The sequence below is a fragment of the Drosophila virilis genome, chromosome 2, assembly GCF_030788295.1.
Source record: "Drosophila virilis strain 15010-1051.87 chromosome 2, Dvir_AGI_RSII-ME, whole genome shotgun sequence".
Classification (NCBI taxonomy): domain Eukaryota; kingdom Metazoa; phylum Arthropoda; class Insecta; order Diptera; family Drosophilidae; genus Drosophila; species Drosophila virilis.
In genome coordinates this window covers 9,502,359-9,527,802 of record NC_091544.1, presented here as the reverse complement: position 1 = coordinate 9,527,802, position 25,444 = coordinate 9,502,359, and the positions used below count along the sequence as shown (strand labels likewise).

The 25,444-nt window shown below is 41.3% G+C and overlaps 1 protein-coding gene and 1 long non-coding RNA gene across 27 annotated transcripts in view; one reads left to right on the top strand and one right to left on the bottom strand.

The window, feature by feature from the left end:
- Positions 1–25,444, top strand: part of LOC6629987 (collagen alpha chain CG42342) — a 74,340-nt gene that overhangs the window by 39,851 nt on the left and 9,045 nt on the right. For 10 of the 26 annotated variants that reach the window (XM_032439016.2, XM_015172168.3, XM_015172171.3 and 7 more), the window contains 7 exons: positions 11,690–11,769; positions 11,848–11,955; positions 12,100–12,168; positions 13,339–13,392; positions 13,544–13,714; positions 14,205–14,310; positions 18,664–18,761. In XM_032439016.2, the coding sequence (XP_032294907.1) occupies positions 11,690–11,769; positions 11,848–11,955; positions 12,100–12,168; positions 13,339–13,392; positions 13,544–13,714; positions 14,205–14,310; positions 18,664–18,761 (686 nt within the window). Of the gene's footprint in view, positions 1–11,689; positions 11,770–11,847; positions 11,956–12,099; positions 12,169–13,338; positions 13,393–13,543; positions 13,715–14,204; positions 14,311–16,825; positions 17,434–17,529; positions 17,677–18,663; positions 18,762–18,810; positions 18,968–25,444 lie in introns of those variants that run through there. The other 16 variants (XM_032439019.2, XM_015172175.3, XM_015172165.3 and 13 more) reach the window with 8 other exon arrangements.
- LOC26531408 (uncharacterized) lies at positions 21,894–24,335 on the bottom strand. The gene is made up of 3 exons (XR_011416041.1): positions 22,588–24,335; positions 22,487–22,528; positions 21,894–22,431 (listed from the first exon to the last, which is right to left on the bottom strand). It is a non-coding gene; the product is annotated as an uncharacterized lncRNA (long non-coding RNA).

The window sequence follows — 25,444 nt, the reverse complement described above, 5'->3', positions numbered from 1 at the left end:
CAGGCAACGAGCCCAATATACAGATACAGATACATTTACGGCTACAGATACATATTTCCATTTATTGCTGCACTGCTCACCCTCATCTTGTTTCATATTCGCATGAATTTACTTTGTATCACTTGTCACTTTTTTTATTATCATTGCCCTTTGCTGTTGCGCTTGTTGTTGTTGCTGTTGTTGTTGCTGTTGCTGTTGCTGTGATTTTTTATGGCTCATCCGCAACCAGATTCCCTCGCAACTGTGGCGGCTGCCGCTGCTGCTGCTGTTGTTGTTATTATTATTATTATTATATCATTCTTCATCAGCTCGATTTTCATTCATTGTTGTGTTCATAAGGCGCACAAATATTTTTCATTATTTGTTTGCTGCCGTCCCAGCTGTTGAACGGATTAATTTCTTGATTTACCCCTGCTATAACTCTATATGCAATATACAAATACTCGCATAAGCTGATACAGTAGGTGCCGAGGATGCTTTGTTCTTTGCCGTTCCCGTTGCCGTTGCTGTTGTCACTGACAACGGCGGCTCCTCTTCTACGCCCCCTCGGGCACTGTTACGGTTCGACTTAACTGCGGTTTTTAGCTTTATTTTTTTTCCCCCAGCTGCGATGCGATTTTCAGAAACATGGTTAAACTCAACCATATCTGATTTTGAGATATTACCGAATAACTTTATTTTGTTTAGAAATGATCGGCCGACTCGAGGTGGTGGGGTGTTAATTGCCGTTAAAGCCACTCTCCAGTCTGAACTTTTCTGTTTTAGTACGCCTACTGACGCTGAGATTGTCTCAGTTAAGGTGTCTTTTCCTACACGGAATATCTATGTAACATGCTCTTATGTCCCACCTTCTTCTGATATCCAAGTTTATATGAATCATATTACTTGTATTAAAGAAGTTTCTTCACACGTGCGGGATAATGACCTATTATTGGTGTTGGGTGATTTTAATTTGCCGAACATCTCTTGGTCATTATTCACTGCTGAAAATTATCTAGTGCCCTCAGCACAGCACGATTTTTTAGACTGCATGCTTGATCTTTCGTTGTTTCAAATCAATTCAATTTCTAATCATATGAATAGAACACTTGACCTTGTATTTGTTAACGACTACCTTATTTCTAATGTGTCTAGGTCACCTCCTTTATCTCTTCCTGAGGATGTCTATCATCCAACTTTAGAGATTGCAATGCTAAATTGTAATCCTTCCATTTCGTGCTCATCAGCCAATAAGCCCCGCTATTGCTTTCGCAAAGGAAATTATTCCTTGCTGAATCAGCTTATTTATTCAACCGATTGGTCTTTCTTATATGACTCAGTTGATATGAATACAGCTATTAATTCTTTTTATATCACCCTAAACTCCCTCTTAGATGTGTGTATTCCTAAGTCAATTCCTTCGACTACTTTTTCAAAACCACCCTGGTTTACTCCCAGATTATCACACCTAAAAAATGTAAAATCCACATATTTTAAAAAGTTTAAAAAGTCTGGTTCGTGTACAGACTTGGCTAAATATTCCATAGCCAAGTCGAACTTCTTTCTTCTTAATTCTCAATGCTATGAGAATTATCTAATTCGTTGTAAAAGGCAATTCGCCCGAAATCCGAGACAGTTTTATAATTTTGTAAACTTGAAGCGTAAGTCTTCAAGTTTGCCATCTTCTTTTTTTCTTGGGATGGATAAAGCTAGCAATGACACTGATTCTGCTAACCTCTTTGCTAATTTTTTCCAATCAACTTACTCTTCAGTCTGTCCTAATACTAATTCTTACCCTTATACTATTTCCTCCGCTAGTTCTATACCTCCCCCCATTATTTCACACTCCTCTCTCCTATTAGCTATAAACTCTCTAAAATCTTCTTACTCTCCTGGGCCGGACAATATTCCTAGTTGTCTACTCAAGGAGTGTAGTTCTTCCCTTTTCTATCCATTGCTAAAGCTTTTTAATCTATCCCTTGAAACTTCTGTCTTTCCATCTCTTTGGAAAGAATCTTATATCATTCCTCTTCACAAGAAAGGTGGGAAGTCTGATATACAAAATTACAGGGGCATTGCAAAACTGTCTGCTATTCCTAAATTATTTGAAAAAATAATCACTTCGAATTTGCAGCATTTCTGCAAATCAGTTGTTTCCCCTGTTCAACATGGATTCGTAAAGAATCGGTCAACTACGACCAATCTGCTTGAGTTTACTTCCTTGGTAAATGATGCTTTCCTTTCGAAAATGCAAACTGATGTCATTTACACTGACTTCAGTAAGGCGTTTGACTCTGTGCACCATGACATTTTACTTTTTAAACTTGACCGAATAGGTTTCCCTCTGTCCCTTTTACTTTGGATTAATTCTTATTTAAAAGGTAGGACCCAAAGAGTAATACTGAGGTTGACTACCTCTAAAAGGGTTCACGTTACTTCTGGTGTTCCTCAAGGTAGTCATCTTGGACCTTTACTCTTTACACTTTTTATAAATGATCTTCCCTCTGTTATATCACATGCTCGTGTACTCATGTATGCGGACGATGTCAAACTTTTTCTATCATACACCAACCCCCTACATCATTCTCGTCTACAAGACGATTTGAACGCTATGCAACTTTGGTGTTCGGCCAATCAATTGCATCTAAATTGTTCAAAGTGTATGTTTATGACTTTTAATCGTACTACACCTTATCTTGTCAGTTATACAATCGACAATATCCCTTTGCAACGTATACTAACAGTTAAGGATCTAGGCGTTATTTTTGATTCTAAACTCTGTTTCAATCTTCATATAGATACCATTGTTAATGAGGCAAAAGGTGTACTTGGATTCATTAAACGATGGTCTAAAGAGTTTAACGATCCTTTTATAACAAAACTTCTGTACATCTCTCTTGTTCGCCCTATCCTTGAATACTGCTCTTGCATCTGGTCTCCACAGTATATCAACAGCCAGGATCGTATTGAATCTGTTCAGAAGCAATTTCTGCTTTTTGCCTTACGAGGTTTAAATTGGGACCCTAATCTTCGGTTGCCGTCCTACTCCAGCAGACTGCTTCTTCTCAACCTTCCGTCGTTAATCAACCGTAGGACAATTCTCGGTGTTGTCCTTCTACATAAGTTGATTATTGGCGACATTGATTCTCCTTTTCTGCTAGGGCGTCTTCAATTCTCTGTTCCGGCTAGACCAACCAGAAATTATCGCCCCTTATTACTATCTACGTGCACAACTGATTACGCTATGCACAATTCTTTTCGCGTGCTATGTAAAAATTATAATAGTTTACATCACGTTTTCTCTACCGAACTGTCTCTACCCCTAATAAAATCGTTGCTTTCAGGATACCTTCGGGAAGTCGCTGACCATTCCCAGCTATGAGCAGGGGCATAGCTAGCCGGACAGGCTGAAAAATTTTCCCCCACCGTGTCGGCGATTTCCCATTACTTTTCTCTTTGTCCTATCCACTTAACACTCTTTATCTAACTTACATTGCTTTACTTTATTAACAATTTTCTTACTTTCTTTTTTCCTATTTATTGTATTTTCTTTATTAATATAGCAAATTAAGATTATTTTTAATTTCACTTGAGATCACTTTTTTCCTACTTACAACCTTCTGCTTAGATGTAGGCTCTAATAGCGTCACTGACAAAATTAGCTGTGAAAAGGGGCACAGCTGGCCGGACTGGCAAATAAAACACCTCCATCGGTCGGTGATGCTATTTAGAAAATTGTATCCTTTAACTAGGCTTTTAGCATATAATTATATTATACAATTTTGAATAATGAGGAAGACACTCGTTTTGTCGACCATTAATAAATAAATAAATAAATAAATAAATAAATGCAATTGCGTGGAAACGTATTGAAAGTAAGTGAGTCGCCTACCGCCTGCTGCCCGCATTTGGATCTAGTGGAAAATATGCTAATGCCTGGCGGTTGGGGAGCAGGAGCTATCCATCAACGACACGTCAGAAAAAAGAGCGTATTAAATTCTTGTTCACTTTTAAGCGTCAAATACTTTCTATTGTTGAGAGCCTTCGACCCGCTCCTCGTCTACCTAGCTGCCTATTTATTTCTACTTTATCTCTTTTTGTTTTCATGGGAATATTATTTTCTACTCACTATTATAGATTGTTGATAAAATTTCTTGGGATTATTCCTTTGCTGGACCGTTTTTTCTCTTTATTTTTATTCCGCTGCTTGTCAATTCCACGTATTTATTTTACTTCAATTTGTTTTTCTTTAATTTCCATAAGATTATCAATTGGATTTTATTTTTATTCTTCACGGATTTGCAATTTATTCGAATAGATACACGAAGTCGCTAAATAAACGGTAATTGTGCACGAACGCAGTTGATTTTATACAGTTTGTTGAATGTTAAAGTCCTTAAACAATTTCTTGCCGTTGCCACTTTTTAAGGGCAAAACTAAAAGGACACAATTAAGACAATAGCACTTAATGTGTATCTCAGTTTTGCACTCATATTTGTTGGACTAATGTAAGCCATGGTATTATAGAGACACTAAAATGAAAACGGAAACTTTTCAACAACCTTGGGCTGACTGTCGAAAAGCCTTGTGCATTTTGTGGTACCGGAGTGTCGGAGTGTCCGGGTTTCCGGGTGTCGGCGTAAGCAGCAGCTTAAGCCTTTTGCCAATTACTTAAACATAAGCAACGCTGGGGGATTTACAAGTGTTTTTCCGGCTGCAAGTTTTCCTTTTTCTCATAGTCCCTGCTAAGGGATGTGTTCTTAAGTTGATCGCTTGGGATTTTTATTTATTTTTTTTTTTTTTTCATTTGGTGTTGACATAAACATTAACTTAAGTTTCCCAATGCTCGAGTTAGCAAAATTGTGTACATTTTAAAAGTGGCTGGAAGTACTTTAAGCAAACAAACTGAGGAGTTGGTAATTCACTTGGAAACCCGCCCAGGGAAGCTATTTAAGTTAGCTGTAAAAAGTGTAAGCAGCTTTACAGGTTGTCAGCTACTAAGCTCTGACTGATATCCTATAGCCGTTTTTTTTGCGCGTCGTGTCCCCTTAAAACTTATCGAAGTGAAATCGATTTTTTATTCTATATGGAAATAGGATGCAGCTCAAATAAATAAGCTTTGTTTTCCCCAATGCCAATCTTTCAACATTTTTCTCTGGCAAGCTGTCAGTCAAGGGAATTAAAACAAATTGGCTAAGTATAATTTAGTTGTCCGTGGCCAGAATGAATGACAGCCGTAGACTGGGCTTATAGTACGACATTTGAGGCTAGCACAAATCGAACTAAAAATATCTGTCAATTTTATTATTAGCTCAAGCAGCCAGAACTTTTCTGGGACGACCTATTATAATTACATAACGCGCCATAAAATACTGTTTAAATAATACATATGAAATATAAATACAAAAATATAAACAATAATTATGCAATCTGTTGAAAATTGCATAAATCAAATAGTAAACTGCAATAATGTGTGTAATTTGCATTTAAAATCATAAATTAAATAACAAATAAAATGCAAATTTGACAGCACATGAAAATATTTTCCACGTACTAGATATAAAATAACAAATGCAGAATGAAACAAAATATAACAAAAAAAAAAAAGGGAATTAAATGTCAAATAAATGTGAAGCTAATTTGTCAGTTTGCCGTTTGTCAAACCGACTGACAGCGGTCAGCACTCGACTGACATCAGCAGCGCCGTCAATCAACTTGAAATGAATCGAGTTCAGTGAATGCAGCGCAATTTGCAATTAGCCGTTGTATTCTTTAAATACTGGGCAATTACCTTTAATATATATGGGCGAACCGCAAACATTTATCAAACATGGCAGGGTGGCATCAACGTGGAGGCGTGGCTTTAATTAATTGGAATGTTACAACAAGCCGCAAATGCAACAATTCCCTGTCGGGACAACCTGTTGATGCTGAAAGCCCCCAACAAATGCGCATATGAATTTGCCCAATGCATCAATGTCCCAACATTTGATAATCCATGAGCTCAGGTTGTCAACACAGGCGCACTCACACGCACATACACACACACACACACTTCGTATGGTCGAAACAAATTAGACGGCAATAAAGCCACGCACACACACGCAATGCAAATAAATGGCACAAAGGCGACAACATAGCAGACAGCAGAAGCAACGATCTGCGGCAGCTGATTAGCTTACTGAATTTATGGCCATCATTTAATTGGGCAGCAGCCAAAGCTGGTGGGAAAGCGGCTGGGGCAACAACGCTTACGAGCCGTTTAATCGATGTGGTGCATGCAACAAACGGATTCACTAATGCAACAGATTTGTCAGTTATTTGTTGCCAAGCGATGCCACACTGCATGGGCGGCAGACACACACACCTATTCACCCACTCACACACACACACGCATGCACACGAAGTTATCGCTACGATAGCTTAGCTAAACAGATGCGGCAAGCAGAGCGTTTGCGTATGCGTATGCGTGAGCGTGTATCTGTGTGTTATTTCATTGACAATGCAAACTTATTAAATTGATACCAAAATTCTGTTTACGCACATCTCACGCAGTCAAGAGGCTAAACACAATGGGGCCTAAAGCCATCCGACTCGGCCCAAAGGTGGTTGATATTGATGCAAGGACAGATTGACCAGTTCGTAATTACTTGGCCCTTCAAGTGGTTGCCTTGGTGACCGTAACTCAATTAAGTCAGCATTGTCTCTATTCATGTGGAATAACTCGTCCATATAAGACTAGCGTGCAGCTGTGTATCCTTGGCAAAGGGAGGCTATTATAATGAACTACTACTGGCCACAAGGATGCATGTAACATATATGTAAGATTTATTATTGCACAGCAGACTTAACAATCGTAAGCTGAAATTTGGCTATTAAATTAATTAAAAGCTGTTGAGATGTCCTTTTAATTATCCAATAGACATGACACATATACCAGCCAGCTGATTTATGGCCAATGTATTATCGCCGCTTCGCTTGTGTATTAACTGGAGCCGAAAACGGGTTTTTTTAATGAGCTCTCATAAATCTGCGTGGAGCGAACCTTAACCTGTTCAGCCAGCTGTTGCAGTTTTCACTGTAGCAGCTAACATATGCATAAACATAGATTTTCTGGTAGCATAAGAGCTGGCTACGTATACGTATATGTAGCTGATCTGTGTGTTTGTGTGCGTGTGCGTGGGTATCGTTCGGGCAGTAAAACTGTAGCAAACGCGACAACAACTTGAGACACAGGACGAAACAAAATACCGTTAGCGATAAAGGAGACAGACTTTAGTCAAGAAAACGAGGAGAATTATTTCTTGCGCCAAAAGTATCGTCTATCAAGCAAGTACAAGAGGAAGGGACAGCGCGGGAGATGCTTGCGACAAGGGCAAGGAACAAGGACAAGGACATGAATGCGAACTAAAGGAGTTTTGCTGTTGCAGGAAAAAAACACATACACTCACGTACACGTACACACAACAACTCAGCGCTGCAGCAGATGCTATGCTTTATTATACACATTTTTGTTGCCCTCGTTGCGTCTCGCATATCTTTGTCATACGCAAATGCACTTATTGAAGACGCACAGCGGCAACTGGCAGACAAAATAGCAACAGCTTACAACTACCAGATTAAATCAAGAGTCCTTGCTGGCTACACAGGAGCAAATGTTAGGGAATGGAAGCTCCAGGCATGCCATAACGAGAAAGTTTTCTCAGTTGTATCGACAGCGCGTAGAACAATTCAACAGCGCATATGAATATGCTTGTCGTTTTGTAGCTTTTTCTCATTGCTGCTGCAATTGGAACGTTGCAGGATTCAAACGGATGCGCTGGCAGCAAATGTCGTTCACGACACGGCACAAGTTAAAAGTTTACCATCAGTGTTTGCTATGCGAGTTCATTTTGCTCGCAGACGTCCTTGACAGGATGTCGTATGACAGGCAAATGCACAGCCTGCTGCTGCAGTAGCTTAAGTAAATAGATGCACTCACACACAAACAAACACACACGCACATCTCCAGCCATACACATAAATATGTGTGTACACGGAATCCACTTCTGGGCGCGGCTAATGAAAATTCTGAACAGCCAAGGGTCTAAGCTCATTAGACAGACGCCTGCTAAAACAAAGTTTTGCTTCACTGACTGAAAACTTTTGGCGCACAAGTCAAAGATCAGCGTTATTTACGCACACGCACACACACACATGAACACACACACTTATTGAACTACAGCAATCAAGCTGGCAAAGTACAAACAACATGACTGCCAATCCGCAAAGGCAACCGATACCCAGCCAAAAACCAATCATCAACTCTAGACGTTGCCTCTGATTTAACGCTTGACTGCATTGCACGAATGAAACTCAATTGTTGACACACACACACACACATGCACACGAATACAAGAATATAGCTACATATATCTATAGGATTTTTAGCTAGAAAATATACACATATTGCACCATCTGAGTAAAGTTAATGCACTTTGCATCTCGGGGGATGCATATTTGGGAAACTACTTAATAAGCTAGTGGAACTATTTTAAGCAAGTTTTTAAATTACATCAGAGTCCTTGAATCCCAAGTGTGGCGGCAAAGTTGGTTAATGTTATATCTAGCTGTAAATTAGCCATTCCTTCTGTTTCCTGTGGATCATTTGCTGTGCAGCTACCTCAGTTGCCGTGTTGCGAGTCAATTGCCTCCATTCAACTGTCTCACTGTCTCTGTCCAACTGTCTGAGTGTCTGGCTGTTTGTCTATCCGGCTGTCTGAATGTTTGTCGGCTTGTTTAGCTCTTGTTTGTTGTACGTGTCATTGTGGTGTTGTACGCACGTAAACGATTCCGAGTATTTATTACGCGCACAACTTGACATAATTCCTTTTTTCCGCTCTGCCAGAAGCAGCCCCAACCGGAGACACCACTCATCCTACAGCTAAACGAGGGGATGAGCTGCTGCTACTGCAGCAGTTGAACGGACGGTTGACGCTGCCGCAGTGGCAACGGCTTTGGAGTAAATGCCAATTTAGTTTACTCGACTGGGTTGAGGGTGGGGCTTAAGTGCGAGGACAGCATCTCGATATGGATTTATGGGCGTTGTGAGTGTGTGCGACTTGCATCATGCGCTCATTGAGAGCGTTCAATTGCCATCATCATTATCAGCAACAAGAGTGTTACATTCATATATTATCATCATTATCAAGATCATAATCAAGTGCGATGGTTCTGTCAGCGAGTGGAAAAAAACAACAAGAAAAGTTTTGACTTAACAACTTTATCCGCACTTATTTTGCCCTGCCTGAGAACCATCTATCTCCACCCAGTCTCTGGCCATGTCAATGGGATTTCTTAGCGCATTAGACAACAACAACAACAACAAGAACAACTAGAACAACAACAAACGCCATTAACAGGCAACAAACTGTTAGCCAAAATGGCGGCAACCGTCGCCGCCATCAACGGAAAAATAATACGAAAATACAAAAAATGCGGCGTTAATGGCAATCCAACAGGGAAAGATGGCAACGCATGTGAGGGAAAATGATATTATGATTATGATTATTATGTTGTTATTAGATTAGGCGCTATTTTTGTTTTTTTTTTTTTTTCCCCTCTTCTTTTTCTAATGCTGCCCCATTTGCTTTTGTTTCGCTCACTTCCGATGGCATTGTTAAGTCGACTCCTTTGGCACTGCGGCACTTCCGTTTGGCTTTGGCTTACGACACTTGATGCCCCAGTTGGCCAAGTTACGAAAGTTGCCTCAAGTACCCCCGAGCGCTAAGCTAAGCAACCAGGCAATGGCCGTCCATTGTTTCAAGCTGTGCCTGCGTCTTATCCACGCTTAATTGGTTAGCTTTTATTACTTGGCAAGTGCTGCACAGTAAGCGCATAATTTTTACTTTGCCACCGCACTGCACAGTGGGCCGCGAGTAGATACTCGTGATGTACTTGGTCTACAGAATAAAACTTTTAGCATTACATATGGCTTGTACTCTCAAACTATTTACCAAGCCTATAAATATCAACGGCGAATATGGCCGAGAACTTATATTTATGCCGAAAGTTCCAGCCCGAATCTTCTGTGCATAGTTGTCTTAACTAATACGAAATATTTAAAAGAGTTCTGCATTATAACTAGATTGCATAATTCGTGATAGGAGAGCTTGAGAGAAAACTAAGTCAGGAAACAATTTTGTCTGTTTCACAAGTGGATCACTTTGAAATTTCTCTGGCAGATACTAGAGGAAACCAAGTGCAATGCCAACATCATTCTTTACCTTTTGGTAATTTCTTTTAATGACACCTTCTTCTTTCTTGCGTATCCGATCATTGTATGTAATTTAAAGCACGGTCTTTCTTATGTTTGCCCGGCTCTTAGCCCAATGTGACGGGGTAAATGAAATCTTTTTTTAATTAAATGAGCTGCCTGCCTTTGAGGGGCGTTGCTCCGGTGGAGTCATGCTGGCTGGCGTACGTCTGCCTGTGGCTGCTCACATCGCACCTACACAATCTGCCACACCCACACCCGTGCATACAGACGCCCACATTCAGACAGCGACGCGTGCCGCGCTGGGTCGGGTCGGTTCGGTTCGGGCCTTTTTCACTTTGGTAGTTTGTGGCGTCATTTTGGCGCGAAATGAATTTAAATTGTTTGCTGGCGTTTCCTGCATTAAAGGCAGCTTCCTCGGCAGCTCTGACTCCGGACTTTTCTTCAGATTCACTTGCACCTTTTTACGAGAACAGCTAGAAACGGAATTACTTAATTACAACAATTATTAAATAGCAGCCGAAAGGTCTGCTTTTTCTCCGCCAGCTCCAGCTCCAAAAAAAAAACAACAATAAAAGAAAAGTATAAAGTAAAAACGGAGCGTGTTTCCTGTTGCTTTTGTTTTTCTCATTTTTTTTTTGTTATATATTTTTTGCTTTTGTTATCATGTTTGTAGCTGGCTGTTATTTTAATTAAATATTTTCACACCTACTTTATTTGAGCAACCCAGGGACGCGACCAGACATTCATTTCGCTGCCAGCATCTTGTCTTGGCCTTTATGTAGGTGTTAATTTCCTGTCTCCAGGCAACAACAAAGGACACTCAGCTAAAACAACAGCAACAGCAGCAACAGCAGCAGCAGATAGTGTTTTAAAGGTCGCTTCTAATAAGAATAATTGCCAGGACTAGCTACAAGGCACGATGCCTGAAATTTTATGCGCCGTAAAATTGCATGCGAAATAATTGAAAAGCATCGAGTCGAGTTTTTGTCCTGCTTGTGACGCAGCGCTCTTGCTGCTCCTTGCTGCATCAGCACCAGCGGCAGCAGATAAAGTTTTCCACAGCGCTGAAATAATAGCAGCCAAAGTGGTTATAAATATTTTGTGCACAGTTTCTGTTCTGCCCCACACTGGCCCCTTTTGTTTCCTTCCTGCTGCAGCGAAAGTCATTTTTCAGCTAAATGAATTTGCAAAAGTTGCGGGCAAAATGCGCAAAAAAACGGTTTAAAAAAAACGAAGCAAACTTGGAAAAAGTAGCGCCTGGCTCAGAATTCGCTGTGTCACTGGACGCAGGCTGCGGTCAGCTGCAAAGTTCAGAGCGCATCTAATGAGGCGGAATCGGTTGACCTTAAGACACAAGTCAGACTTTGCCCTTTGCAGTTAACTTAAAAATAAAATAAGAAAAAAAAACTTTACCAATTCTCCACTGACAGCGAAATTGCATTTCAATTGCAGGTCCACCAGGTCCGCCCGGTCCGCCCGGCAAGCGAGGGAAGCGCGGCAAGAAGGGCGACCCCGGCGACAAGGGTGAACCGGTAAGTATTCAGGGGAGAAGATGATGAAGTTCTTTTATGTGAAAGTGCTTAACTTTTTTGTTTTTATTTTTTTTTCAGGGTCTCAACGGCATTAGCGGCGAGAAGGGTGCTGCTGGTAACCCCGGCGACAAGGGCCAAAAGGGCGATACCGGCCATCCGGGCGTGGATGTCTTCCAGACAGTCAAGGTGAGTGTAAATCGCGGTTCTGCTCAAATCGGCTGCTGCAAATCTGCATACGAAATCGGAAAATCGAAATCCAAAAATGTTATCCTAAAATTTTTGCAAATCTCTAACCAAACGCTCTGCTCTGCTTTGTCTGCATTCTCCCAGGGCCTCAAGAGATCGGTGACAACGCTGCATGGCGGCACACTGGGCTATGCGGAAATTGTAGCTGTTAAGGTATTTTTCAGCCATAAATACGTTTCAACTGCCGTACTCTAGACATGACAGCCCTCTCCTAACCCTAACCCTAACGCTAACTCCAAACCTAAACCAAATTCCCAACCCCGCCCCGCACAGTAGCTACTGTGGCACATGACCATGGCCATATCTCAAGGCAAAATGCAGTTGGACAAGAGAGCTGCAAATATTTGCAACTTGTTGTCCTCTGGACTTGTCCTGTCCTTCGTTCTAGACGCACTTGTAGTTGTTTTTATTGTAGTTGTCGTTGTTGTTGTACTTTATATTTGTACTTGTTTACTATCCTGCTCATTGTTGTTCGTAATGCTTTTAACTTGGCTCAGCTCTTTGGTTTAAACAGCACCATAAATTTGTTGCTACTTCTGTTTAGTCATTTTGTTGCATTGGGTAGCATACCAGACGCCCATTCCGTAATGCGTGTACTTGTGCAATTTTAAATGTCTTTCGAATATTTCACATGGAATTTTTATCATTGCTTTCATGTTAGTTGATATAGTTTCTTGTTTATTTTATAGAAGCCTGAATAATTTACAGACATTTATCTTGGCCACGTTTAGCTACTCGTTCGGCTTCTGATTTGCGTGCTCATTCGGAAATATTCCGTTTCGTTAAAATCTTTTTTCCTGCATTTGGCTGTTTAAACAAAATCAATTTATAGTAAAAGCCATAAATATTCATGGACTTCTTTTGACAGTATTCCATAACGTAGTATAAATATGAAAACATTGTACAAACATATTGAATTATTATAAAAAGTGTCCGTATATTTGCAAATGTATTTTCAATATTTACTTGTTTTTGTTGAGTTGAGTCAAATAAAAACACAAACAGGGCGTTAATTCTTTATGAAAATTATTTGCCTTTTTCCTTATTAACACGGGTTTTGCTTAATTGATTAGCTTTACGATTTAATTTCCTTGTTTATTTTGTGGTTCGTTTTTTCTATGTAAGCTTTTATTTTTGTGTAATTGTAAAAATCTACTTATTAAAACTTTTCCATTAGCTTTTTGAAACTAAATTTGCTTTGCAGCAGCTAATGTTTACATTTGTATTAAATTTAATTTTTTTTTATATTTTTATTAACCAATTTAAATTTTGTTTTACTTTTGAACATTTTTCGTTAAATCCTTTATGTGTGTGTGTTGTAAGGACTTGCAAGAAGCGGGCGTTAACGTATCCGCTTCAACGGTCATACAGCTAAAGGTAAGTTTTTGGGTCCTGGTGTTTCTTCCTTTCTATGTATTGCATGCCTCCTACTATGTGGTTTCATCTTTGTCTGCTGCACGTGCCTCTCCATTTAAGCGGAATATGTGTGGGATCTTGATGCTAATAAACATGTTTTTCAATAATCTAGGGTGAACCTGGCGAGCCCGGCCCGCCTGGACCCCCAGGCGAACCTGGAAATCCAGGCGTACCCGGCGAGCGTGGACCACCTGGCGAAACTGGACCGCAGGGAGTACAGGGCGAGGCCGGCCAGGCAGGACCGATTGGACCGCCCGGCGTGCCGGGTGCACCTGGCACAAAGGTGAGTGATTCACAGAAAACAAAAACCGAATTACCAAAAGGGACACACAGACAGAGAGGGCGGCTACAATAGGGATTGAAAACGATTCATAAGTAAAACAAAGATGTCTCAAGGATTAATGCACTATTTGTATCTGTTGGATAAACACTGTGACGTTTTAAGTGACTACGAATAAGCCATCGTCCGTCTGTACGTGAGTGTTTGTGTATGTGTGCGTGTGTGTGCGTGTGTGTGTTGTGTGATTGGGATATGCATTGTCCGTGTGCTGTCTGCTTTTGTTTTTCCGATTTTCCCATTGTCTTTTTGTCGGTTTTCCACATTATTTATCGTTTATTTATGTATTAAGCGCCCCTCTCTTTTTCCCCTCGCATGTCTCTTATGTCTGTGTGTCACCTTTTTGCCTTGGCATTTCCACTTAATTTTCCAACAGTCAGATATCAATACAGATGCAGCCCTGTGACTCATTCAATCGTTTGCTTTTCGTTCACAGGGTGACAAGGGCGATCGTGGTGATCGTGGACTCACCACAACCATCAAGGGTGACGAGTTCCCAACGGGCATCATCGAGGGTCCGCCGGGACCGCCTGGACCACCTGGTAAGTGTCTCTAGAGCCAGCTGCCTCTCAGTTTGTTTTTGTTTGAGGGCCACTTAACTCACAGCTAAAGATACAGATACACCCGGACTAGTCGTAAACTACGTTAACCGCAGCTTATTGATGTTTGAGAATCGATCGGTTCGATGGGTTTTTCAAGTGTTGCCACGCGAACGTTTGGCTGTTTGGCTGCTCAACTGCGGGTTGTTTAATTTATTGCCAGATGACTCTGGGAATAGTGTTCGCCCCTGGCCCCTACCTAATTGAGTCATTGACTAGCGCTGTCCCATTAGAGCCCATTTTGGATTTTGATTTGGGCCTTTGGTGTGAAAATCAGCTCGTTAAAATGTAAATCAAATACCAAATGCGTAGCTTCAAATGCGTTCCGTGCATTTCCGTTGCTGTTTTTATGGCCGCACAAATTTTTGAAATATTCTCGTTTAAATATAGTTTTCTTTTTAGTTTTAGTTTTGTTTTTTTTTTTTTTTTTTTGTTTCCACATTTGGAAATTGGTATGCCTGCCGCATTTTGCGATAACATTTACGACCTTTGTGTTTTGTGTGCTGCCGCATGCCGCAAAGTTTGACGTCGACGTCAATTAAATGCCCCACAATTTGTTGGCAGCAGCCGCCCACTCGTTCCGCCCCGATGTCCGGCCCCTGCACACGCCCATTCGCCCACAACAGCTCGTACAATTTCCATTTGCTGGCTGCTTTTACGATCTGGCCTAACATATTTCTGCACTTAATGCGATTTTAATAAACGAAAATAACCCAAGCGTGCCGTTCAAATAGTTGAAACGCTCTGGAATCCAAATCCGAATTTGAATCCGGCGTTTGTCATAAAAATTTGTATACCCGGACAGCTTGAAACACTTACCGCAGTCATAAAAACGCAACTTTATGTCATTTATGTTGCTTTTAGCGGCTCATTAGTATAGCTACTCGTTCCACGTTCCAGACGCAGCGCATGTCTAGAATCATGCATGCAGCATGCAGCATGTGGTAAAACTATATGTAAGACTATGTAATTACCTTTGCCCCGACTCGGACCCTCTCTGACCAATTGTTTTATGAGGGGTCTTAAGTGTGCGCAATAAATAAACAATACTCAAGCCTTAGGGTGTATGGCATAAACATTCTTCAGACGCATAGAGATGAGTCGTAAATGTCAGCATAGTAAGAAGCTATAAAGAATATATATTCTTTGTTATTTAAGCAAATAAAAACTATCGCCTATGTTATCCTTTTAAGGGCCAATAATGCTGCAGCATAATGAAAACCAAATCCATTGTTTCTTTGTAAATATTTCCTTAAACGATTCTGTATGATTTTTTAAACATACTTTTACATGTTAATGGATTGCTTTAGAGAGGATGTATTCCTAGAAACACATTGTTATTAAAAATAAAACTAGATTTAATATAGGTAATTATTATTCAAACTCCTTTCGACTCATTGTTGTTAGATGTTGTTAGCTTTTGATTGCAGCCACAAAAGATCAACCCTGAATTCTAATGCCCCTTGATTTTAATACTAAACTTGAATTGACAGCACAGCCGAAATATTTTAGTCGAAATTTCCTATCTATAGAATACCCCTAATGCATGTGAACAACAAGAATCGCTATCAATTAAGCGCTCTACACGACCCGCATCGAGCAGCCTCCCACTTACCTTATCAGAGCATCAAAGCGCTATATTTGTAATTCTTCTTGTTGTTGTTGGTTTGGATGTTGTCGCAGTTGTAAGTTGCAGTTGCGTTAATGTTGTGAGCATTGCTTTTAGATTTCTTGCTAGTTTAAAACAAGATCTGCTGCTACGATAGCCACAGTTGTCGACAGTAACCAAGCGCCCAACGCAGAGCCCGACCCTTGTCCATGGTTCCTACTCCCAGGCCTGGGACAGTTCTATGACTGTGCTGGGCTGTGCGTTGATGGACATGAAATTGCAATTTATTTTCTGAAATCAGCGCCAGAATCGAGTCGCCAGCTCATGGGACATGCGTCTGCGTCAGGGTCTGGTTCTGGTTCTGGCTTCAGTCATTTGGGCTTGATTTGAATAAATTGAATGTCATTTGTATTTCGAATTCTTTCGTCTGGTCGCCACGTCTGTGGCTCATTCTCTCCTCTCTTTCTCTCTGTCAACTGCTTATCTTATCGTTGTCGTAATTAGTTAAGCTGACTTGTGCTTTATGTGTGGGCAGGCCCAGAGCTGGACCTGAGAGATGTTTCGGCAATTTAATGTGTCATTTGTATTTTGCGTATCCAGGAGAGAGCAGGAAATGCTGGCGCAATGGCAGCGACAGCAGCTGGTCCAGTCCCAACTGTAATACCAAAAATTTCAATTTATTTGCTGATTTATTTGAATTTCATTTGAGTATATATTTTGATTGCATTTCATCCGGGTAGCTACACTCTGCTTGGCTCTGCTTGGCTCTGCTTTGCATTTGTCCCTTGCTTTGTGTACGAAATTAAAACTTATCATTTGCACTTCATCTGCATTGCCTTTTTGGAAAAGCCACAAACAGAAAAGCAGCAAACAAAGCACAGAGAGAGAAATGATAGATGCCAAGGGAAACGCAAACGGACCAACAATCCAATATCCTGACCACTTCAGGCCCCGCGGCGCTGGTCAACTTGTTGTCGGCTCCTAGCAATAGTTTTGATTGTGGCTGAAATTGTCGCCTAAAATGCTTAACGGTAAATTATGCCGCCATAAATACTTACCGAGCCCGAGTTCGAGTCTGAGTCGGAGTCCAAAACAAAGCGGAACAGCAAAATACTTTATAAATAAACAACGAACGAGCGAGGCATAGGACCCATAAACCAAATGCCAGCCAGACTGTAGGCAGGCAAATTTATGCGCCCTGACCAAGAGACGAGACGAGAGTGTGTGTCCTGGCAACTCAACGAGCCGGGTCCGCCCCAAACGCAATTTTACGAACTTAATAAATTTTCTATATCTTTTCACACACACACACACACACATACACACACATTGGGACAATGCACATACACGTACACAGGCATATTTTGACAAGCCGCACAATTGGATTTATCTATGATATGAATTCTGTATGCGTCTGTGTGTGTTACGTCTATTTATCCCCCAGTCTGTGGCTGTGTGTGTGTGTGTGTGTGTGCGTCTGTGTGCCTTGTATAAATGGTCGCATTTAATGGCCTCAGCCAGAAAAACAATTTCTCATTATATTAACTAAACAGGTCGTCACATCGTCGTTGTTTCTGTTGTTGTTGTTCTCTCGTAGTCGACGCTTTTCAGTGCCACAGTGGAGCAAAGCTAGTTTTATGTTGACAGACTTCGAAGCAGCCGAAAGCATATGAAAATGTAATTTGACGGCGTAAACATATTTTGAATGCAAGATAATACTAACTATAAATCGAATAACTCTGTACAAATATGTCTAGAATTTTAAGTGATAAACGTTGAATGATTAATGAATGCAGCAGCAAAATGCAACTGAGGTAAATAGGTCAAGTTACTTGAAAGCCGCACGCTTCATTAGCATACAACGAGCGGTTTTGGGTCACGGTTGGCCTTAGGCATTTTATTTTGGCAAATAAACAATTTGCATTTCAAACTAAACCCGAAAGCCATCAAGAGCAGCAACTGCCGCTTATCGCTGCCAGCATCAACGCCAGTTGAACAAATTGCTGACCGAAAACCCGACAAACGCTTGTTGACTGACAGATGAACGGTGACAGTCCATCGAGCGGCGATAATAACGGGTGTAATTACAAAGCTACGACTGAGCCCCGCCTCTTGTTTGCACCACACTTGACGCATCGCGTGTCAGCGTCAATATAAGCGGTGCACTCTAAAAAAAAGTTGTGCGCAATAAAAACCTTTGGGATGGATGAAATTTAAAAGATATAAATCCAAATCAGCAGTAGGCTAGGCGTTAGTGTTAACAGGCTGTCAGTCTGTTAAATATTGTGTTAAGCATTAGTGTTAACCGCAAGTCCGTCTGTAAACGTTTATGTTAAGCATTAGTGTTAAATAGAAGTCCATCTGTTAAACAGAAACATACATAGATATTGAAACAAACATCCTTTCACAAATTATATGAAGTCAAAAGGAAATATATCAAAAAATATTATATAATCATTAGCTTTTTTATAATTTTGTTTTTTGGTTTTGTTTTTTTTTTATTTTATTACTACATTGAAATATAAAGTATTCTAGAAATTTAAATTCTGGAATTCATATTTTGCAGAAGTAACTTGACTTTTTTTCCAACTGTAACTGTATATTTGTGTAGCTGCCTCTTGCATATATTTGTATACTTTGTTGTATTGGAATCATTCACTTTAAATACCAAATATTTAAATTTACAGGTCCGCCCGGAGACCGCGGTGAACGCGGCGAGGTGGGACCCATTGGACCGGCCGGACCGCCTGGCGAAAAAGGACCACGCGGCAAGCGGGGCAAGCGGGTAAGTGTTACGGCAAACCGAATAACCAATGCGAAAACTCGCTTTGCAGTCAATTTTAATTAGAAAACAGCGGCGGCTGCAAATTAAGTGCGAGCTCGAAAAATTAAAAGATGATGAAAAAACAGCACAATAATAATGAAGAAAATGTATTAATATGTAAATTGAAGTGTAAATCTTTGTAAAAATGCGTAGAAGCGTAACACAATAATTTACATACTCGTTAAATTAATCTGTAAATATTTGTGCAAGCTGAGAGCTACGTAACCTGTATATATTTAGGGCGCATCCGCATCCTTTCGCATGGCCAGGCACGCAGGCACTGTCACCTGGCGTCCGCCACCTTGCATGCTTACTATGTACATACGTATGTTTATACATCAATCTATTTAGAAGCAAAATGTGTATGTGCCTTTGACTGTGTAATGAGCATGTAGCCCCCAAGGAGATGCGCTCAACTCTCAAACTAAACTCATTACAGCTACAGACCTGAGGCACATCCAGAGCGATGGAAAGACCTTGATGTAATGCCCTTGATTAAGTCTTAAAGTATCTGCCAGATACGCACACTAAATTGGAGCTCGCGCGTAATAGATACACCCTTTAAACAGCTGGCATATGCGTGAGGGCGGCCCGCGGCGCGCAAAACTATGTCGACACACGTTGGCGCCTCATCGAAATTGTCAAAAATGTTTTGGCGCTTAAATCTGCTGTTTAATTTATGTGCAGCATGCCTTTGGCTTAGAGGGAGTATCAGCAACATTTATCTAGGCATTTGTGCCGTACGTTATGTGCGTCTCCTCTGGAATGTCAACAGTGCAAAGATACTTAACATTTTTATTGGCACTTGGTGAGTCAGTCGGCAGCTGTTGCCGCCCCGTGACGTGCTGATGGATGCACACCACGCTGAAAGCAGCTACGGATTCTCATATTTTGCAAAAGATTCCTGTGTATATAACCGCACGCATGGCGGATTGAAGGTGGGGTACCGTGAGGGGGGCCGTATGAATATGTATCTAGAACGTGTTTGTGTAGGTTATGAAAAATGCATAAGCGCCGGTGGCAAACGGAGATGTGCTGGGGCTTCGATAGGAGTTGTTTCTTTTACTTTGGCCACTCCACAAATATTTGCGCGTTTTGCCAATTTTCGTAAAAATAGTCTGATTATTGTACAGCACACGCATAGAGAGTAAGCCAAAGAGTGGCAAATTCATATAACACGCCTTTGGCCAACTGCTGTTGGCCCCGTCAATGGCATGGGCTTTGCTCTGGCGTTTACTGTTATTTTTGTTACTGTTGCTGATATTGTTGTTGTTGTAATAACGCGTAATAACAAAACAGCGGCAAGCTCAAACCCAAACCAAGTTCCAGTACGGCCAGAAGCAAACACCAAGAACAACATTAAGCGGCAGTGGCAACTGGCAACGTGCAGCTTCGCTTTTATGACTTCTGCGTCGATTTTCTTCGAGTTATCCGAGAGTTGTCTCAATGCTTTGCAAAGCTAAGCAAGAGCTGACAATTCATCTATGAAGAATATATATATATAAATGTTATTGATGTAACTTACTACTTAGAAGATACTTATTTAGTACATATAGCTCAGATAGCTCAGATACTCAGACTAATGCAAATATATACAAGACATGCCACAGTATCTGTAGACTTGTTAGATGAGCTGCCAAACTTTACTGGCTAACCTCTCGACTTGCTTCAGCTGCGGGTAATGCATGCCGCGCCTCCTGCCACAGTATTTGCAATGCTATGCGCACTCGTGCCATGGTGCTCGAATGTGCCGATTACATCGTTCTGCCCCTGGCCCTGCCACTCTTGATCAACCTCTCTCTCTCTCTCTCTGTATTGCTAAGGCGCTGCAGCGACGTGATGTCAAAACAAATGAAAGTCATAAGAAACGGCAGGCAGTCGCAGCTCCCTGGCTGCCTTTGGCAAACAAACAAAACTTTTGGCAACAAACAAAAGTTCGCGCGCGCCCCATCTCCGCCTTTCTCTGCCCGCACAGATTTAGGCCCAGGCCATGGCGCACCGAGGCAATGTTAAGCATAAAAAATTATTTGCAACAATTGCCATCATCTTCGATGAAGGCCGGGCTGCTCCCGAAGCTGCCGAAACGTGACGGCTCCCGGCAACAATGGCAGCGGGGCGTCGATTTTTCAATTCGACTATCAGCGGCTTTGGTTTTCCGAGGAAAGCCTTCAAACCAAAGCCAAGGCATTCGGATGAATGGAAATGTGAATGAAAATGTGAATGTATCTGATGATAATGTGAAATGCTGAAAAATTATGCTTATGGTGGCTCGTGCGGCACATTCAAACTTGCAACACATTCGCTTAGCAGCAAATATGAAAATTCTATAAAAGTTGCTCAAAATTTAGCGCGTTGCTTCTATGAAAAACTCGTGTAATTAGTTCAGCAAGTCGTAAAAAAATTCAAATTGCTCGTGTTCCGTTTTGGAAAACATTTATCCGTCTAGCGCCATAAGGCCACGCCCCCTGCTAAGACGCCTTGGGCGTTGGTTTTGCATCTGGCAAAATGATTATAGCCGAAGCAGCAGCAATTTCGATTCGCTCGCATCGATGCTCTTGCAGATTATATATAAATATCGTCATGATAAATGCAACTGCTCGAACTGAAAGCATTGGCAGCCAACTAAGTTCTGGAAATCCTAGTTGATTCCTTAAAATGAGTAAGATTAAGATTACGAACGCTGCAAAAGAAAAAATTATTTAAGTATATCAGAAAGGGTATTAAAACTTCGGCTCACTGTTGTTGTTTCTTGCCGCTGTCGTCGCGTCGGCTACGGCCATAAAAAACGCAATTGTAGGCATTATAAATTTGACATGTTATTCTCGTCGCATCGTCAGAATAATATGTTCTATGGGAATATTGCGTCATTTGAGGGGGACGAATTTGGACGGGGTGTAGTGGAGGAGGCGACGTGGACCCAAATGAGTTGCGATGTGATGGAATAATGAATGCTCTACGCAAAACTGAGCTGTGTGGCACATGTGTCAGGCGACATACATATGTATGTATGGGTATTAATATTAAGTTAAGATCTGTATATGAATTATTGATGTGTAAATTTAAATCAAATGCGGCAATAATGTCACTTGACTAATATTCAAGAAAATTTCGGAATCGCAGAGATATATTTAGACAAGCTTTATGTAAAGTAGGTGGGAAATGTTTTCGTTTGAGTGTACAGCATTAAATGTTAATTGATTGTATTTTTCATTTTGACGCCGATTCTCCATTGCACTCAAAGTTCACTGATAAATGTCCTTTATAAATATATATATATATGTAATATATACGCGCAGCCAATTGAAGAGAGACACTCCAAAGTAAATTGTCCTTTCATTTGTCGCACGCAATATTTCGTTTGCATATTTTAGCGCCGACGCATTTTCCGAGCGTTGCCGCATCTAATATACAATTTACGATCAGGCAACATATTAAAAATTTAAATTAATTTCAAACTTTTTGACGAGTTTCGCTGCTGCGAGCAATGGAAGAGCGGGGCAACGGGGCGTATGATGAATATCCAATGACTGTCCAACCGGAGCAACGGGCGGCATTTGCAGAGTTATTTGCCATTTATTATGCGCGTTGACGTCGCGTTGGCTTTAGCTGTTTTAGATTTGCTTTGCCATTTCTTTTTTTATTTTAATAAAGTTGAAACAATATTTCACACACACACACATACTCACATATTTTTTAGACAAGCTCCGCCTGAAGCGTTGCGGTAAAAACTGTTCTTGAAGCATTTATGTCAAATTTATGTTAATATATTTTACAATAGTCACTTTACTCAACCCATGCCCATGTCACATCAGCGTGTGTGTTGTCTTTTGGGCCTCAAAATCTGCATAAATTTCCCAGACTGCGTTCCCAGCTCCCAGTTCCGAGCTTGTAGCTTCAAGCTCACATTTCTTATCAGCAGCAATGGCCAAGTTTCTTGTGCGCCTCGTGTGTGCCTTGGGTAAATAGAGTCATAAAAATTGCCGTTGCCGTTGCCGCAAAAACAAAAACAAACAGAGAGAAAAAAAACTTGCAGATCCGTTACACGTTATACAACACCGCCCAACAGTCCGCCCAGTTGCCTGGTAACATGAGCCATGTCCCGACCGGAAAGCTGCTGGCCAGAAACTCACTCGCATGTGGCGCACCACTGACGACGCGAAGGCGACACTTTGCGCCACTTTGAAGCCAGTCACAGCTTTCCTTGCAAATGAAAGCCTTAAAGTTGCTTACGTGAAAAGTCTAAACGACTGCTCCGTTTAGTGTGTGCGTATGTGTGTGTGTGTGCGTGTGAGTGTGCGCCTTTGTTTGGATGTGTGCTTATATCTTCATGTCTGTCACTCAAAGGGTTCACATTCGTTGGCGTCTTTTCGCCGGCAATTCGTTTCGGGTGTTGCCTAAACGACGCAATAAGCTTAGCACTTTCCTCCAGCCCAGGAAAATCTCAGGCTGAATTTTCATTGCTTCTGCTCGACTTGACTTGACTTGAGTTGAGTTGGCTTGAGTTGGGTTGGGTTGGGTTCGGTTTATAGCTCGATTTGATAAGCCTCTGCAATGCTGTGTCAACTGCTGTGTTCCTTATCGAGCGTGTGTGCGTGTATGTGTGTGTGACGTCATTGTTCATTGAAAACTGCGCAGCATGCAAATTTCCCTACTCTTCTATTTTTTGTTCGCAATTTTCCATTTTGCCGCTATGGAAATTATTTGTGGTCACTGCTCATATGTCTCTCCGTATTGAAAATGAAACCTTACAAAATCGGTCAAGCATGCCATGGTTGCCACCATGCCGCAGGACATGCATGTGTGTGTGCGTGTGTGTGCGAGTCTGTGTGTGTGGCCTGTTATGTTGTCCCTGGGGTGTGCGTAACTTTTATTTTATGGCAACTGATGATGAGGGCGCTGTGGGAGCAACAAAAACGATTGAATAAAGAAATCCAGGCGGTGCCACCAGCGCACGCAACGTTTGCGTATGCTGGCAAATAAAAATCTCAAGTTAGCGACACCAAATGAATGGCCCCGCCCACAAGGGTGTGCCCACACGCACACACACAAACCCCTGGAAATTTATAGGCACGCGTTTGCCATTGATGTGGGACTGGGTACCATTTGGTTCCATTGGTTTCCATTGGGGCTGCAGCTCCCAAACAGGCATAATGTTACGTTTGCAAGTTGGGTTACGCTGCTGCTGCCAATCCACCGCACCCCACCCCAACCCACCCCACCCACAACCGCAGCTGGCACTGCTGTGGCTGTAACTGTGTCTGCGGCAGCGAATGGCGAAATCTTTAGCAACGATTTCCCTAAATACTGCCAAATTTCCGGGATAATACAATATCAGGACGACAACAACATCAGCAACAATGTTAGCGTCAAAATGAAATCACGCGAAATTTTTACAACGCGTCTTGACTTTTTCCTTGCTGCTGCATATATATTACCATGGGCAAAATTGATTGTAACATAATCAAAAAGTGTTGATGTCGAAATTTTAAATTGATTGTTGTATTCTTTCAAAATTTTTAACAAATTGTCTATTTGACATTTTAAGACATGATCCTTAAATTTATGTTGTAAGTTCTTGAATATTAAGCAATTTTGACAATATTAGAAGAGTTTTCATTTAAGTGTTCATATATAGATTTTATCAGGTATTTTTGGGCTTTCATATTTTATTTAGTACGTATTAAAAACAAATGTCTGTAATTGAATTAGGGACTGCATTTCGGATTCCTTCTCAGGGAATAAATTAAGGTCCTTCCAGCTAAATGGATTATTTGACTAAATTATTTTCATTTCGATCCATTGTCAACGACGTCGATACGTAGCAAAACATATTACGCATTTAATGTGGCCGCGTACTTGCCAAGAACTTCCCTGGCATTGTGTGATTCTTGTAAACTTTTGTGGCAAGCGAAAACTGGGGAACGTATTACATGGCTGCGCCAACTACGAACGAAGGGCGAAGCAGGAATTGAGTGTGTGTGTGTGTGTGTGTGTGTGTGTGTGTGTGTGTGTGTGTGTGTGAGTGAGTGTGAGCCGGAAACGGGCTACAAAACTTTCACCTCGGGCCGTGTTCAGCTGTTCCGCTGTGCTTGTTGCTGTTGCTGCTTCAACTGCGGTTGCTGTGGCTATGAAAAATATGAAATTTCAAAAGGAAACTGCTATAAAAACAACAAAAACAAAAAAAAAAATGGAAAAAATATGCGCACACGCACACAAACAGACAGATGCCATGGACAACGCGGTATTGCGGCATATGGCTGCACTTAAGCACGAACGTGGGCGTTGGCCACGCCTCACTGCGGCAAGCAGTGTCGCTGGAAAAAAGGTCGCGCCGAGATCAAAATGATTTTCAATTTAACGCATTTACGTGCGGCCATTTGTCTGATTTGGTCTACGCAATTTCAATGGAATTTAAGCGCACGTTGAAAATACTCCAATATCCGTGCGCGCCACTTGACCGAAGTCCAAGCGAATGGCGTTGGGCACGCCCCTTGATAGCCGGGCAATTACTTTGCAATTACAAACATTTTCGTGCTTTCCTTATGGAGGGCGCCTGAAAGTATGCTGTAAGTTGCCAGCGAGTCAAAGTTTAAATTGAAAAGCGTTTGTGCAAATAAAACAAATTTGCGCATAATTTAAGAAAA